The 16841-nt window shown below is 38.0% G+C and overlaps 1 protein-coding gene across 7 annotated transcripts in view; it reads left to right on the top strand.

The window, feature by feature from the left end:
• MBD5 (methyl-CpG binding domain protein 5) overlaps positions 1-16841 on the top strand; it is a 104617-nt gene that overhangs the window by 61784 nt on the left and 25992 nt on the right. For all 7 annotated transcript variants that reach the window (XR_774855.1, XR_774854.1, XR_774857.1 and 4 more), the window contains 2 exons: positions 12734-13762; positions 15450-15661. Coding sequence is in view for 2 of the 7 variants with exons in the window: in XM_010575197.1 (XP_010573499.1) it covers positions 12734-13762; positions 15450-15661 (1241 nt within the window). In the remaining 5 variants the exon portion in view is untranslated. The remainder of the gene's footprint in view (positions 1-12733; positions 13763-15449; positions 15662-16841) is intronic.

The following is a 16841-nucleotide window of genomic DNA, read 5'->3' on the forward strand; positions in this document are numbered from 1 at the left end:
TGATAAATGGTAGTTCTGTGTAGGCAAAGACTAGAAAGATTTGAATATGTTCTCTTCCTCACTACTGAATGGGTTTGTTTCTTTCATTTTGATGCTTGCAGGATACACACAACCTGCATTTAATTATTTTATTAATATCCACGACGGCTAGAAGCCTAGAGACCTGTTTTCTTCTTTAAGATGAAATTTCAGATTCTGTTATCTTTGTATTATTCCCAGGAGCAAGGCCCTAAAACGGCGCATAAACCTTCATCCAGCCTCCTGCCTGAGTCATTGCAGCAGCGTGGGGCTCAGGCGTAAGATTTAAATCTAATCCATAGCCTGTGAAAATCCAGATAGGGACATTTTGTCGTATTTGCAGGAGAATGGAGGCATTCTTTCCATGAAACAAGTGTGAAATGTTGAGTGTTTTGCATTAATAATAACCTTTAAAAATAAAAGTTCGTTACCGGTCTGCATTCAGTTAAGTAGACAAAACTGCTAAGAGGTATATTGTGAATTATTCTGTACAGAGGTATAGAGAGTTGTTAGTGTTGGTGGATGGAGCTGAGCAGTGTCAGACATGCCGCGTGAACGTGCTTTCAGGAGCGGTTTAGCCGAGTAAGGTGTCTTCAGGAAACTCTTGTGCTCATATTTGAGTTTGTGGCTTTTTCTTTTGTTTTATTTCTAAGTATTTTAATTGCTAAATCTGTTTTCTGTTTCTGTGCCAGCATTCAGAATAGCTACTAATCAGAAAATAGTTCCTGAGAGGAAAAATACTGAGAATCATCACAATTAGATAGCTGGTTATTGTCTAAGCTTTTAATTCTATTTTAACCACATGGACCAAGTTTTATTATTCTAGCTTTTGTTTCTTCTTCCACAGATAATATCTTTAGTTTCCAGGTAATTTTCAGTATGAGTGTGTTGGAATTAAAAATTAATAAATACAAAAATAAAAATTTCTATTTATGCAGTAGAAAGTTTTTGCGGTTTTCCAAGTTTAAGCCCTTGAAAACAAGTTTGATGCTCAATTAATTCTTTATTAACAATTTCAGTCTCTCAGTTATATAGTATTTGGGTTACAAGCACTGTTTAATAACAGCTGTCTTACAGGAGGAGCTAGCAGCAAGTCTGTATAGATTATTTAGGGCTATTCGTTTGAAAAGAGTCCATTTTCTGCCAGGAGACGGGGTTCTAGACTCATTTTTTCTAGTGAGTGGTGTTAATATTTCTGTTAACCTTTGACGCTGTATTCCTCATTAATCAAGCCCTCAGACTTCTGATACAAGCTGAGGTAGAATCCAGTTTGGAAGCTTTAAGATTTATTCATTGCGCCACTTTGCCTCTCAGAAGTAGCCTTTGGATTTGTCTGTTCTTTTTGTAAAATGGGACTGCATCACTGTGCAATACATTTTATTGTAAAGTCTGGTTCATTTATTTTTTTTATTGCTGTTAGCATGTGCCATTAGTCCAGAAGTTCACAGTGTAGAAAATCTGCGTGTGAGTGTTGAACATTCAACATGCAAATCCTGCTAAGAATGCAACATGCATAAATGATGGGATTGATGAAAACAAGTGAAAAATATTTGGGAGTAAAAGCTATATACAGCTGATAAGGGAAATCAAGGCAACTAGTATAATAACCATAATGAATAGAAGTAAAGATAAGTTGTCTCAAATATCAGAACATCAGAAATATGAGAAAGTCTAGGTTGATAAGTTTAGTAGTGACAGGTAAAGGGCAGATTTGGCAAACAAAGGCTATATCCCTTCCACAGAGTCAGAACAGTAATTTTTACTGGTGAAATTTACAGAATAGAAAGTAGTAAAATATAATTAAATAGGGAGGAGCTTCTGTCCCACTCAAACAGAATTTATTTTAATGTAGCCAAATACAGTGTAATGTAATTGGGAATGGAACATTGCCTTGGAAAACAGTGACTCGAAGGGTTTTAGGAGGCTTTGATTTAATAGACTTAATGCAAACTGTCAGATCAGTGCTGTTGAGAAAAACAAACAAACAAACAAAAAAAACCCAACCAAAACCAAACCATAAAAAGAGAAGCTTGGTGGATCCTTGGAAGCACAGAAATGGGAATACGCAGTGGAACTGGGGATGCTCCTGGCTCTGTGTATAGTTGAGAAAACCAGAGTTAGGACGTGGCATTCTGGCTAGCAGTGGTCACTGCTCGTGAAAGGTACAGAAATACCAGCGATTTCAAAGGAGGGCAGCAAAACTGGTATGGGTGGTTGTCGACCAGACCTGGGGATGCAAGCCCTAGAGGCAATGTCTGTGCTGTTTTCCAGGAGATCCTGAAGTCACGCTCACCTCCCACGCTGTCAGCTTGTCAGCAGACCAGATGCCAGGGAGTTGAGCTGGATGGAAGGTATTCCAGCGCTTGGGAATTCCCTGAAATCTGCTTTTTCAAAGAAGTACCCAGGGAATAGTATCTCTTCCTACAAGTATTTATTCTTGGGCACTATCTGAAAAGGTGGAGGGCTGAATTATTTTTACCTTGTTGGCAGACATTCGCTAGCAACTTCAGTGGCTGAAAGCTGGTACATTCAGCGTCAAAGAAACAAGTGGTTTCCTTTTTGTGAGAATACTAAATGTTGAAATCCTCTAGCAGAGGACATGTTGAGTATATGAACAGGGAGAGTCTTAAAGAAATTTCGCAACCTGCATGTGCGTAGGATAATTTTGAATGATGATGGTGGTCGCTTCTGACCTTAGCATCGGCTCAGCTCGGTTCCCCTCTTGCTGCCCTCCCGTACTGACCTTCGGGTGGCACGAAGAACTGCGCTGCTTTCACACTCACTGCTCAGAATAGTTATACATCTGTGTTAAACTTTATAACGTAGCCTCGTTATCAGGATTTCATCCCAATATAACCTAAAGGACTCGTGAAAGATTTTTTTTCTGCCAAACTGACAGTTGGCTAGAGCTAGTCAAAGTGGAGCAATTGGGGATTGTCTTCTTGCAGAATCAGAAACTATCTTGTTGATAATCAGATTACAGCTCACAGAAAAAATATTTTCAAATCAGACCGGCCTTTGGTTTTTTTTCTTCTTCAGCAGCATGGGGGGGACAGGTCCCAGTTCTCTGCCATTTGTCATGTTTAGTTTCCTCTTGCCTGTGCCTATAGCACAAAGCTATGTCTCCTGAGGAGTGGATTCCTTTAGTCTAACTAAAGGATTTGTCCTTAATTTAGGTGAAAAATACTGATGAAAAGTACTGCTTCAGATTTTAATTTGTGAACCTGTTTTTCTTTGTAGTTTGGGGTAAGTATTCTCCCTTACCTGCTGGGGAGCTGTGACTAAATGCTTTAGATGGAAAGGAATGATGCTGCAGTCACGTCCATATTTTAATGATGTGAGGAACCTAAAGCATAAAGTGTTACATGAATAAAAGGTTAAATGTACTGTTGGATGTAGTGGTAGTTATCAACATAATGTAGGCCCTTGCTTCTCTGAAAAGGGTCTTTCCTATGCATGAAAGAAGATGGAGTATTTTAGAAGATACCACATTAAACATGTACAAAGTGACATATTCTAGTATGTGAGTCTCTGGATTTGCTCCCCAAAATTACTCTTATACATCATAGAATTACAAAATCAGTAGAACTTCTTGACTGGAAATTCAGAAGAGTATCTGGCTGGCATCCTTCATGGGGCTTGCTGTGTCTGAGAAAAGTTTCTATTAAACTGAAATAACCCCTAGACAGGATGCCAACCAGCTACTCTTCTAATTACAAAGCCAATTGAAATGTTCGATTGATTTGGGATTTCGGCATTTATATAAATGTACAGAGGGACTTTTTGCGGGGGGGTGGGGGGCTGTGATTATAAGGAATCACTGTTACTTAAACCTGGAACTCAACATTCTACTCTATTTCCCCTTGTTATTTTGGGGAGAAAGAAGTGATTATTTTTCTATTCAAATGAGAACTATGAATAACGGGGAAAACGTTCTCCATGAAGAATAAGGTTTCCAGGTGTGAGACAGGTATGGTAGGTCAGGTCTGCTCCCTACCCTGCAATTCAAATGAATATTCTCATTTATTTGCTCTTTTTAACTCTTGATAGAAGATTTATGCACAAAACCACTCTTATTCTCCGAACATAAAGGAATTACTGACTTAGTAGGCATCAGCAATCATATTAGGTAAAACTTAATTGTTAACCTGATAGACTTTTATACAGTCAGTGTAAACATACTTGCTACCACGAGGTTTACAGTGGAAGAAAAATTTGGAAGTGGAATAGATTTGTCTTTTCAAATTACCTCTATTTACGAATGTTTATTGTTAGCAAGTGCTAGCAAATTGGAAAAACTTAGGAATCAGCTCAATCTCTACTTAATTAACTCAGTTGTTTAGTTCAGGGAGCTGAAATGAATAAGCTTCTAATTTTAGTAGAAGTGGAAAAAGGAAATGTAGGAATAATTTATTTATAGCTATATCAGACATGTTATGCTGGTTGAGTTTTGGTGAGCGAAGACCAGAAATGGTACTATTAACTGAGCGCTGGCTTGTCGAGGGTTGTGCTGGGATGACGTACCGCTTCTCCCGCATCCTGGGGCACGTGCGAGGCTCGCTCGGGAAAGGCGTGCAGTTATGTAGACCTCAACGTTGCTACTACGTCCTTCATCCTTGTCTTTGAACTTGATACCGTCAATGTATATTAGCTATACTCTGACCTCACCTGCTGTCTGGGGCCCTTCAGGCACGGCCAGACGCAGTGCTTGAATCGCGGTGGTGTTACCTCCGAGATAGATACCGAGCTTAAAAGCTCAGCTCTGCTGAGCTCCGCTTACCGAGGGCATCGCTTGCTTAGACACACAGCTTGGTTTTTTCTTGTGTTGTTTTGTTTCTTAAAATTTGAATTTGCTGGTAACTCACAGTGTTTGAGTTAACCAGACTCTTAACTGGTTAGTGTTTTAAGTGCCATACATTCTTCTAGGAATTTATATTAATAAAAGTTGGAGTATTTGTAAAAAATAATAATAAAATAATACAGAAAGATGAGTCTTATTTTATTAAAGATGTTATTGTGAAGGAGAACAATTAATTATATAAGATTTTTCCATACATATTTAGCTCTCACCATCTTCTGAAAATATTCTTAAGCAGAACCAGTGGGCAATTCCAAAACTTGCTAGAGGGTGGAGTGGGCACTATTGAAAGAAATAACGCTTTTTATTGAATTTTTAATTTCCAAATTTGCAATAAAATGTTTTACCTCATCTGCAATGCATCTCCCACAATTGTGAATGGGGGAACGATACAGGACGAGGTCAGACCAAGTGCCAGTGCTGAGAAAATACTGAAAAACTACCTTCATTTGTATGCTGTTGTCTTGACAGTTTTTTACTAGAAGAGTGTTTCTGCTTTCGACTAACAGCTAAGCACATAAGAACAGTTTTCCCAAAGTCATTTTAAAAACAGCAGTGATGGTAAAATGCTGAAGTCGGAAGAGACAGGGGCAAGGAGAAGAGCCAAGACCAAAATTCAGTCAGGTATTTAAAAAAAAAAAAAAAAGCCTAATTTTAAGCATTTCTGTTGTCGTAGAAACTGCTTTGGGCTTTTTGCCCTTCCCCCAGAATTCTGACAGACTCATTCTTGACTAAGTCACTTTTCAGAAGATGCAGAGACTGCATGCTGTAGTCCTCAGTGATTTTCATCCTTAAAATAATCTGCTAAAGCAAGAGTTTGAAAAACACTATTAAGAACGGGGCCAACATTACAGCTGTTTTCTTGTAAGTAAGAAAAAAAATATGATCATGCAGCGTTATGCCTTTGGTAGTCATAGTAATACGCTCAGCTGCTACAGTGATAAGCGTGATATTATGGATAGGCAGTTAAACCTGTTTCACAGAAGAGCACATTCTGTGCGGACGGAGTATTGTATATGAGGGGAGTTCATGTTTTTAACTGGTTCTGCTGGGCTGAGAAGGATGTTTTATTTATTGGTCCGTTGTTCGTGATTTCTCTGTTGTCTCAAGGGAGTGCATGATCTCGATAAGGAAAACAACTGACGGTAGTTTGCGGTTAACTGCTGAATTATGGTTTCTTCGGAATTGAAAGCACTATAATAAATGTGATACCAGATAAATATCTTAAATGTTTTCCATTCCAAAAAGAAAACGGAGAGTATAATTATAAAAATGTATAGCTCTTGGTTCTAAGTTTATAGGTAAGTGATGGAATATGTAGTTAAAGCAAGACCATGTTGTCTCAAATTTTTTAAGGATTATGAGGTCATATCATTTCCATCAGCGATTATACTTCTGTGAAAGTTAAGCCTCTTAAAATCACTAGCTTAACAATATTGCTACTGGTGCAAACTATGTGTTCGTATCTCTAAGTTGATATTAATTCTTATTTTGTATTAGTATTGCAGTAGCTTCTGGAGGCCTCGAGCGCAGATTGGTGACCCTATGAGGTAGAAGTTGCACTAACCTTTTGAGATAGAGTAGTAATTACAATGCCTAAGTGATCTTTTCTACTTTCACACCTTCATAATCTCAGGGTAAGGCATGCAGTGGAACTTTCTTCTCTCCACTCTGGCTGGACCTTTTTGAAAGGATTGTGCAGCTCTCTTCTGCAAGAGCTACTGAGTTTTACCCTAGGAGAGGTTGGAAGTGGTGGAGGGTTTAGCAAGAAGCTCACTACGTGGCCAAGGAGTTAAATGTGAGTCTCTGTCAAGGGTTTCAAAAACTTGAAATGTTCTAAACTAAAAAAGCAATAAAGAAAATATCAAATATAAAATAAAGCTAGCTGCATTTTTATTGAATATGCAGAAAAGTAAGAATTGAGAAAGTGGTATCTATAACATTTGTTCTCAACTCTTAAAATGTTTTAGGTGTTAATGGCTAATGAGCAAGTTCTGCACTTTTAGATTCCTAAGTACTTAATACACCTGTTTTATCGGTTATTTTTATTTTACAAATTCCAGCAATGTACTGTTGAGACTGTTGAAATACTAGAGTACATAATGGATAGTTTCACAGAGAAATGCGTTGTAAAACTTATTTGCATTATTATTTTCTATTTGGTATACTTTAACTGCAATTTTTTAGGAAAATGCTTATATAGTTAATGTTCTTTGATGTGATGGAAATACTTTTAGCATCTATGAAGGCTACTATAGTTTGCTTTCGGTTTGAATTGTCTGGTTTCTAGGGAAGCTGAGCATTATTCACAGTATGTGAAGTCATTACCATTCCTACATATTTATATGCAGACATGATTCTTCCACTGCAGAAATGATGTATGGTTTTTGATTCTTTCCTTTTGTTTAGTTTGAAGTCAACAGCTCATACCCCAACTTCTCTTTCCGCGGACAGCCATTGAAGCTTGCCATACAAGTCTTCATATTGTTCAAATCTTAATATTGTTTAAAACCCAGGACTGAAAACAAGATAGACCTCTGACTACATCCTGCCATCCCAACAGCATATGTGTACCTATGGGTCCCTGTCTTTTCATGGTAGCATAATGCGGAGATATTAACGATAAATATCTTCTGCTCTAATTTTCTTTCTTTTAAGTGAGCAAGGAGAATGAATCTTCTCAAACACAAACTGATTTCATAATGCCCATTATTTTATTGTATTCGCTTAAGAATACTTGTCAAGCAATACTTCAAAAAAAGGTACGCGGATAAAATCCACACAGGAAAATAAACCTTCTTTCAAAAGAAAACAAAATAAAAATGCTCATAAATAAAATACTATAGCCCACAAAGTAATAATTTAAAAAAATATATGTCCTATTCAATTTCCATTTATTTACTCCCAAAACATTTATTTGACTCTCTAAGAGAACAATAGATCTACTTTTTCAGCATTCTGGATATTTCTTCTCGCTGCATTACAAAGACGGTTCCTTTTTCTCAACAACTGGCAAAAGAAACTTTTGGCAGGCACTTCTGTCTGCAGGAGCTGGAAGCCAGCGTTTGTCTTAGGCTTTTATGGCTTTTAGTCTAACTCCTTCATCTTTTTTTCATTCCCCTTTTACTCTTAAGAGCTTCTGGTTATTAAGGCCTGTTGTTTACGGAGCCAACATGTACGATACCTTGGGTTTCCAGGATTCAAAATACCTTGTTTTTATGAAACTTGGAATCAAACTTGTGATTTCCTTTTAGCTTTCAACTCCCATTCGTGTTTCTCATCAAAAGCTTCCTAACTGTCATCTTGGAGCCTGGATACAGTAATAACGAACCGTTTCGTGGTGGAGTTTTGGGTGAGCGAACACGCTGTCGAAACTCTTTGGTGCTGCGGTGCATCTTCTTTTCTTCTGGCTGTCATCCTTCTGCAGGACTGAAAGAAATCCAAGCGGTCGGAATTGCAGTCCTGCTTTCCTTACAGCACTGCTGGCCAAGACAACTTGTTTGCGTGGGGCTCTTTTTTCAGCTGACATCCACCATCTGGTTTCCACAGTCATCCTGCCCTCGTTGAAAATTCTAGAAAATACAATGTATGGGTCTAGATATCACTTTGAATAAAAGACAGACCTCAGAGGACATCCAGAGTCAGTTCCAGATCACCTCTGCTACACTTTGGTGCTGCTGCCCAATTTGGAAGGACAGGTCTCTTATTAGGACTTTTCTTCTCTTGTACTTGCAGTGTAGCTGATAGCATTGCTTCGATGGGGCACGTTACATTTTTCCGTGCTGTTCAGAGAACTCTTCACAGCTTCACGCTGCCGATGCCAGGCATCGCTTTCTTCTCATTGCACCTTGTCTTTTCGTGAGTCGAAAAGACAGGACTGCTCATATTTGTCCTGGATCTTGGAGATTTCATTTTGAAACTGGGGAAGGACAGTTCAGAGGGCTCTCCGAGGGCTCTCGTGGTCCTCCCAGAGGAAGATGGCCTTCTGCACCTTGTTTATTCAGTGCTATCAATCACAGTTATGGAAATTATCCATGTTTTATAAAGGGGAAAAAATAATTCAGATTTTTGTCTTTTGGATTGGGGCCAAACGTTCAAAAGAAGTTTAGCAGCACTATATTTTAATGAGAATGGGTTTGCATGCATTTCTTCATCTGGAATATTGACTTGTTGGAGGTGGCGTTTTGGAAGAGATCCAGAGATCATATTGTGGCAGTTCAGTCTGTTGCTGGAGATAGATTTGTCCCAGAATGCAGTTGTAAATATTGTATTGGCTACTACCCAATTCAGGACTTCTCTACACCAATTCCTACCGTGTCGTTCTGTGGGGCAGGTTTAACAGAAGCTGGGGGGGATATTTGCCTGTGTTTTCTTTTCCTGCTGAAGTCTGGCTGCTCATCGCCTCTTCAACTCCCAAACTTCTCAAGTCTGGATTGAAATAAGGACACATTTTCTTCCTCCTACTCAGAATCCACCCTTTTTTTTTTTCTTTCTTTCTTTCTTTCCCTAGTAGCAATTAATTAATTGCCTAATTAATCTGGAGAAAGGACAAGTGTTGAATGCACTCTAGACCTCTCAGGTTAGATCTCCAGAAGCAGTGTTTGACGGGGGTTAGAAAACAGAGCAGTGTTTGACAAAAACCTAGCAACAATTTTACAAGTTTGAGATTTGCTTCACACCAGATACTCTTCCATGTGGTCATTTACCTGCGTGGAATGGAAAGTAGGATCATAAATAAATTAAAAATGGAGATTAGGTCCACTTGAAAATACCAAAATTAGGTTTTATATTCATGAGAGCTCGCTGTATAGAATAGTTTCCTCATGCCTGAATTAAAAATCTATCCAAGTGCTGCTTAACACATTGAATACGATTTCTAGTAGCGAGGGAAGCCTGCCTTAGCTACCAAGGAAAAAGCTTGTATATCTGTCTTTCTCCTATTGTGGGAGTAAAGAGTTTCCAAAAAAATACTGCCTGAAACGAACTCATGCCTTAGAAAGTCCAGTATATCAGACTATTCCTGCAGGTCAGGCTAAGCTGACGGTAGCCTGGTTTTATCTATATGACAGTAAGATTTTATATGGAAGGTCATTTACAAGTGGGAGAAATAGCCATCTGAAGATGTTTGGGTATTACCTAGCCATCTTAAACTAGATGACAACTAGAGACACTCATGTTAAGTGTGTCTCAAGTGCAGTGACAGTTTTGGTTCAGCGAGCAGTTTTTCAGCCAACATTATTTAAGAGGCCCTATGTATTTTTTAAGTACGGTAGGCATCCGTCATGTGTCATTTGAGTGGTACAGCTGATTCTTCTGTTAAAACCATATAGGAATGGCGTTGTAATGGTATTTCTTACATCTCTAGTTTGGGACTTCTCCTAATATTTAAATCCTTGGAATGTCAGTTCTGGGTACTGATTTAAACAAAACAAAATAGAAAAATTTGAAAATTTCCTTTTTTGTGAGCAAACAGGTACCTGATAGTTAATAATGTGTATCAGTGTGGGCTCTGTAGCATACTGATCCGTTACAAGCCTGGCATGAGAGTTTGAAACTATTACAAGTGGGCGTGTTTTCTTTTCTCTGGTGAAACAAAAAGAATTTGCTTTTAGCCACAAGATTGTAAAGACTTCTCTGTTACTTTTCTAGAAATGCAGTTTAAAATATTTCAGAGATTAGTTAAAAAAAAGGAAGATGTGCAGTTGTATTTTAGTTTAGGTTCTCTGGGATTTGTGTAATTGAATTTGAGTAGCCAGAGTTTACGGTTGTGTGTTAAAAATAAGTAGTAAACATACACGTTGAATTTGATTTTGTGTTATGCCATTCATTTGTATGAACTGTGCTTTACTATTGGCTTATTTACAAAAACAGCAAAATACTGAAAGGAAAAAAAAGTGCACACACAAGAAAAATTGTTCTAACATATCATCTCAGTAGGTCATGTACACCTGGATGTGTAAACATGTGCTTGAGAGAATCTTTCTTTTTTCTGTTATGTTTCATTTTGGAGGCATTGCCAGAGGTGGCTTCCCTCCAGAATTAGGTAACGAGTAGCAGGACAGATACATTGGCAGAAAGCTGTGGTTTTCATTCATCTCTACCAATAGGTTTGCTGTTACTAGCTTCATCTTAGTTTTGAATAATTTCTGAGCAACTTGTCTGATTAGCAGCTTTTCATTGACTTTTATTGGGAAGGGTCTATAATTTGGAAGTCTGTATTTCTGAGCTAGAAAGCCGGGGAGGGCGTGGGTGCCAGTTTCTCAGTATGTATGAGACATTTGCCAGGCCTGGGGGTGTCAAGATATAGAGCATTTGCTATTCCTGCCTAATCTGAAATGTTAAACACAAAACCATAAGTGGAAATCCAGTGGGACATATATTTTGAGTGCATGGTTGGCTTTTCGTTCCTCAAGTGCTTATCTGTTTTTTTGTTCCAAACTGCTGCCTAGAGAAATGTACTTGTCATGAAACTGCTTTTACTGCTTTGTTAACATATTTCTCATCACAGCAGAATAGGATATCCTCTGCTTTATGATTACAATTTGTTCTTACTTTATCTTCTGTTAATTTATTATTTAATTTCTGTACTGATAATGGCACCTGGGAGAGAGGGTGTGATCTTTCTTCTCATGAATTCAATATAGGGCCTCATGTACTGTGTTAATTTTGTACCTTTTTGAGTTGTCATAACGTTACAGTACTTGAAAAATGGTATTTTAAGTTACAAATGATGTAAAGATTTGATTCAGTTCTTACCAGTTAACAGTGCAGTTGCATATCCCTTTTCAAACAGTATTTGTTTAGAGAAATGATAAGTGATACTTTCTGATAATCATAGAATCATATGGATCATGATCGATAACTTCTGATCTCTGTCACGTGAGCTATACTTGCGGGCAGTTGGAATGGAAAATTATTTTATTGCATCAAAACCATAGTTAAATACTTTTATAATTATACAGTTTTATATAAATGCAGTAGATAATTTTAATACCCAAATTTTCTCCAGTGAATTGCAATGGATAAAGTAGAAAGGCATAGTTCACGGCAATTTCACTTGCTTTAATTCTTCTAGTCTCCTCTTACATGTTTTTTGTGTATGACCACTGTCAGTTCAAGACTCTGCCTTAAGTGAAAGACAATGAATAATTTATTTTATACTTCAGATTTGGTAAAGGGCTATAAAGATACCCAAATAAACTTTATTATTCTCTCCCTCTTTCCATGTAACACCCTCACAGTAAATCTACCCAGTTGGTCTTTCTTTTCAAGCCAAGTGATGGATATGACTAGACCACCCCAATTATTTACATTTTTTTTTCTTTATAAATTGTTGGGGTTTTTTGTCTGCTAACCTACATTGACCATAATATGTTTTGTTCATTAGATTTTATCACAGGCATTGTCATGACATGCAATTGTCATGATTGTATTTTTTCTTCAGGAGTCCAAAATAATTCATTCATGTCTCCCATTGATCCTTCTTCCTAGTAGTTAATTTCATACTGGTCCACGACTAGCTACATTAAGTTATGGTTGCTTTTAGGTTTATGCTAATCAAAATACGTAATGAACAAAATCCTATAGTATCCGCACTCAAAGAAATTTAAGGGAAATACAAGTGTATAGTTAAATAATTTCCAATGAGATGTAGCACAGCACGTAGTATGGGAAGTAGCTGATGGCAGATACGTTCATATTTAAAAAATACTCAAGTCCGGATGCTCAAAAGATTTTCTTTCCTGTGCATGGGTATCAAACGTTACTGTTTTGGATTGATCTAGTTAGTTTATAACTTTGATGATAGTCTCCCAACAGGCAGTATGCTGTTAATAGTTTTGTTCTTTTGCGTTGCAGGGGGTTCAGGACCGTCATCATCAATAGCCATAGCTGGCACCAGCCAACCGGCCATCACAAAGACAACATCTGTGCTTCAAGATGGTGTTATAGTCACTACTGCAGCTGGAAACCCACTTCAGAGCCAGCTGCCCATTGGGAGCGATTTCCCTTTTGCTGGCCACGAACACTCGCTTCATTTTCCGCAGAACAGCTCTTCAAACAACAATCTTCCACATTCTTTGAATCAAAACCTCCTCAATTCTCTACCTATCTCTTTGCCAGTGAATCAGCAACATCTCCTAAACCAGAATCTATTAAATATACTACAGCCTTCAGCAGGAGAAGGCAAGTCTGAGGTCAACCTCAACCCTTTAGGTTTTCTCAACCCGAATGTAAATGCTGCTTTAGCTTTTCTCTCCAGTGACGTGGATGGGCAGGTATTACAACCTGTTCATTTTCAGCTTCTAGCAACCCTCCTTCAGAACCAAGCCCAAGCAGCTGCCATGCTTCCCCTACCATCTTTCAATCTGACCATCTCAGATTTGCTGCAACAGCAAAATAACCCTTTACCCTCAGTAACCCAGATGACAGCCCCACCTGACCATTTGCCAAGCAATCAGTCAGAAAGCAACAGGGTGGAGACCCTTTTAACCAACCCCCTGGGCAACCCCATACCCAGCTTTTCAGGCACTGACACTACTTCTAACCCCCTGCTCCTCCCAGCTGTCTCTGGGGCCTCAGCATTAATGGCCTTGAATCCCCAGCTGGTGGGAGGTGTCCTGAACTCTGCATCGGGCAACACCGCTAATCATCCAGAGGTTTCCATAGCCACCTCCTCCCAAGCAACCACTACCACAACCACTACATCATCAGCAGTGGCAGCACTGTCTGTCTCAACCCTGGGTGGTGGGACAGCAGTGGTGTCAATGGCAGAAACATTGCTGAACATATCTAATAATGCTGGGAATACATCTGGTCCAGCTAAACTCAACAATAACTCTGTGGTGCCACAGCTACTTAACCCTCTACTGGGGACAGGTCTGCTTGGTAAGTTCAATTTCTTCACAGATATAAAAGGAAAAAAAAAAAAGGAAAAAAAAAAGGAAGAGGGTTGGGGAGGGGGAGTTTTGGATTCTAGTTTCTTTTTTTAAAGACTCCACTTTATCATACTTCTTTTTGTAAGGCTTTTGTATGTTACAGCTTGTTTATTTCTGTTGAGGAAAACATAACTGTTATTATAAGAAATTTAAAATACAGTCTAACTTAATTCAGTAACATTTAATACTAGTTTTGGAAATTATTTTATATTCCATTCTTAATTCTGATGCCACCTAGACCTACTATATATACCTTAAAATTCTGTAAGCAATTGGACTTGTTTCATTTTTCAAGTAGTAAAAGCACAGGTGCATCTCTGGGATGTGGTGTTTCATTCCAAGTGTATGTGGCATCACAGGGTTAGTACGAGTAGCTGTGCAGTAGATGAAAAATGGCCAAGTGCATTTTTCCCAATGAATCAAAGGTGCCAAAACCATAAGCACGCTCCCCGTAAAGTAATCCGTAAAGCACTCGAAGTAGGTCCTTGCACAAGTTCAAAGAGGAAGGTTGCCCTTCGAGCCCTTTATTGTGTATTTATATTTTCTCATTTCTCATTTTTTGGGGTTTTTTTTGTTTAGCTTGTAGTTTAGAAACCCAGGGTATTTCACTTGACAAACATGTACATCGCAAAACAAGTGATTAAAAAGCCCTTAAATACAAGTTTTTTCTCCTGGGTCTTTTGATGATTTTTACCAAGAATATGTAATACAGTTAGTACTCCTCTGTTGTTTGGACTATGTAATCTAATAAATAGACTAGGAGGAGGAATTAAGTAGTGGCAAAGAGCTGATAAGTATTTTAACTTATTACTTCATACTTACCTACTAAATGGCTATCGTGAACTCAACTCAGCTTTGCATTTTCCGTGTAAAGTACAGCTAACCAATGATTCTGCAGATGGCAATTTTAAGAAAAACATGAGCTTTTTATTAAAAAACAAAAAGCCACCTAGGAAATGGATGGATTTTTAAGCTTTATTATTTCATAAAGTCAGGTTCAGCAGCGTTTTTTACTAGAACTATAATTTTCATTCATGTAAAGTGAGATTTTCATATAATACAAAATGTGAATACAGTTGTTTCTCTAGACCGTAAAAAAAAAAATTGTTTAGTGTTGGCTGACATGTCTGTGAGCCAAAAAGCCTTTGCTCATTTGCAGTTAGCTCATGTCATTTTGTCAGTTAATGAAAAACTAGTTTTGTTGTTTTTTTCAAATTATTTTCTCTTTCTCTCTCTCTCTCTCTCCCCTCCTCCTCCTTCTCCCCCTCACCACCCCAGTACTGTTTGAAGCAGTCACTCTTTGGAAACTAAGAGTAAAATTCCAAGACACCAAATATCATAGAAGCTCATTCTGCCATACTTGGCTGTGTACCGTTCCAAAGGCAAAGACAGTCATGTCAGAAACCTTTAGAAAGAGTCCAGATAGATGTGACGTGCAAAAGAAGTGATACTGAAGAAATACAGGAATAAAGAGTAGGAGACACATGCCTTGAGGACCATTCCGTAGAAGATTGAAGGGGAAAAGTGTTGTTTTACAGAGGCGTTTGCTTAGCAGTCAGTTAAAATTGGAGTCAAGGAAATTCCTCCTGACTGTTGAAAACTATACTGACTTATGTTTCCCTGTGTTTGAATTACAGGTGACATGTCATCTATAAACACTGCTTTGAATAACCATCAGCTGAGTCATCTCCAGTCGCTATTAAACAACAATCAGATGTTTCCTTCAAATCAGCAGCAACAGCACCTTCTCCAGGGGTACCAGAACATGCAGAGCTTTCAAGGCCAGCCCCCAATTCCTGGCCCAGCTAACAACCCAAACCCCATGGCATGTCTGTTCCAAAATTTCCAGGTAGAAAGCAAAATGAAATCAATATTCAAACAAATGTGCAACTCTCAGTAGGTAAAATTACATCCTCCATAGTCTGGTTTTTTTGCCAAGTGATTAAGACAATATGATATATACAATTGCTTGCCTCTTTCAGCAGGTCTTGGATTTTGCAAATCAGTAACATTTGTTACTGAAATTTTATACCTTCTTTCTTAGAAATTGGGTATAGTTTCTTTGGAAAGAGTTATGCTGCATATATTAAAAAAAAATGCTATGTATATTCTGACAATTACTATTCATTTTTAGCAAAACTATTTTCCATTCTGCAGAAATGATTGTAAATTCCCATTTAGACCACTCTAACAATTCAGCGGTGAGAAATAAATATTGATACCACTTTGCAGTAATTAGAAACTTAATAAATGATTATAGGGGACCGTGGGTACCAGTTCTCTTATATTCCCACTGAAATTGAATGGAAGAGCTAGCTGTGATGTGAATTGTATAGACTGAAGAAAACAGGTATTAGAATGAATATACAGTGACAAACTGTGCAAAAATTATACCTCCCTGCTATCCACCTAAATAGACAATTCTTCATAATGCAAGTTGAACTATCAAACTAACATACTGACAGGAAGCATAGCAACCAAAATAGGTAATAAAACCAGAGTTAAAATACATATTTATTATTATTCAGTATTACTGCGGTTGCTGCAGAATTCATGGCGTGAAGACGGAAGCATGCAGATAGTGCCAGAAAGTGCTTTTACCTCTTAAGAAGGAAGAAGACGTGCCATTTTCTCAGTGTAGATGTTTCACTGCTTTTGCAAAATCATAGTCCTCTAACTGCCTATTACCTCTCTTTGGTTTTGTGTGAGTTTTGGTAGCTTTATCTCAGTATTTTTTGCTTCAGATTCTCAGTTATATAAACAGTAATTGTAAGTATCTAAAGGAGCTTTTGGAAATATTTTACCCTTGTTTTTTACAGTTTTTTTGTTATAGCACTATTATTGACATCAGCTTTGCTGCCTATGTATGTGACAAGAAATATAAAAAGCACAGTTACTTTAATCTGAAGGTTACAGTTTACTGTGGCAGTGCCTGACATTACAGCTGCGGTGTAAAGGGATGCAGGCATGGTTTACAAGGGACTGAAGTAAAAAGAGATCCCACAAGAGAAGCGCATAACCAAAAGGGA

This window comes from Haliaeetus leucocephalus, unplaced genomic scaffold, assembly GCF_000737465.1.
Source record: "Haliaeetus leucocephalus isolate CR32 unplaced genomic scaffold, Haliaeetus_leucocephalus-4.0 Scaffold451, whole genome shotgun sequence".
In the NCBI taxonomy this organism is placed as follows: domain Eukaryota; kingdom Metazoa; phylum Chordata; class Aves; order Accipitriformes; family Accipitridae; genus Haliaeetus; species Haliaeetus leucocephalus.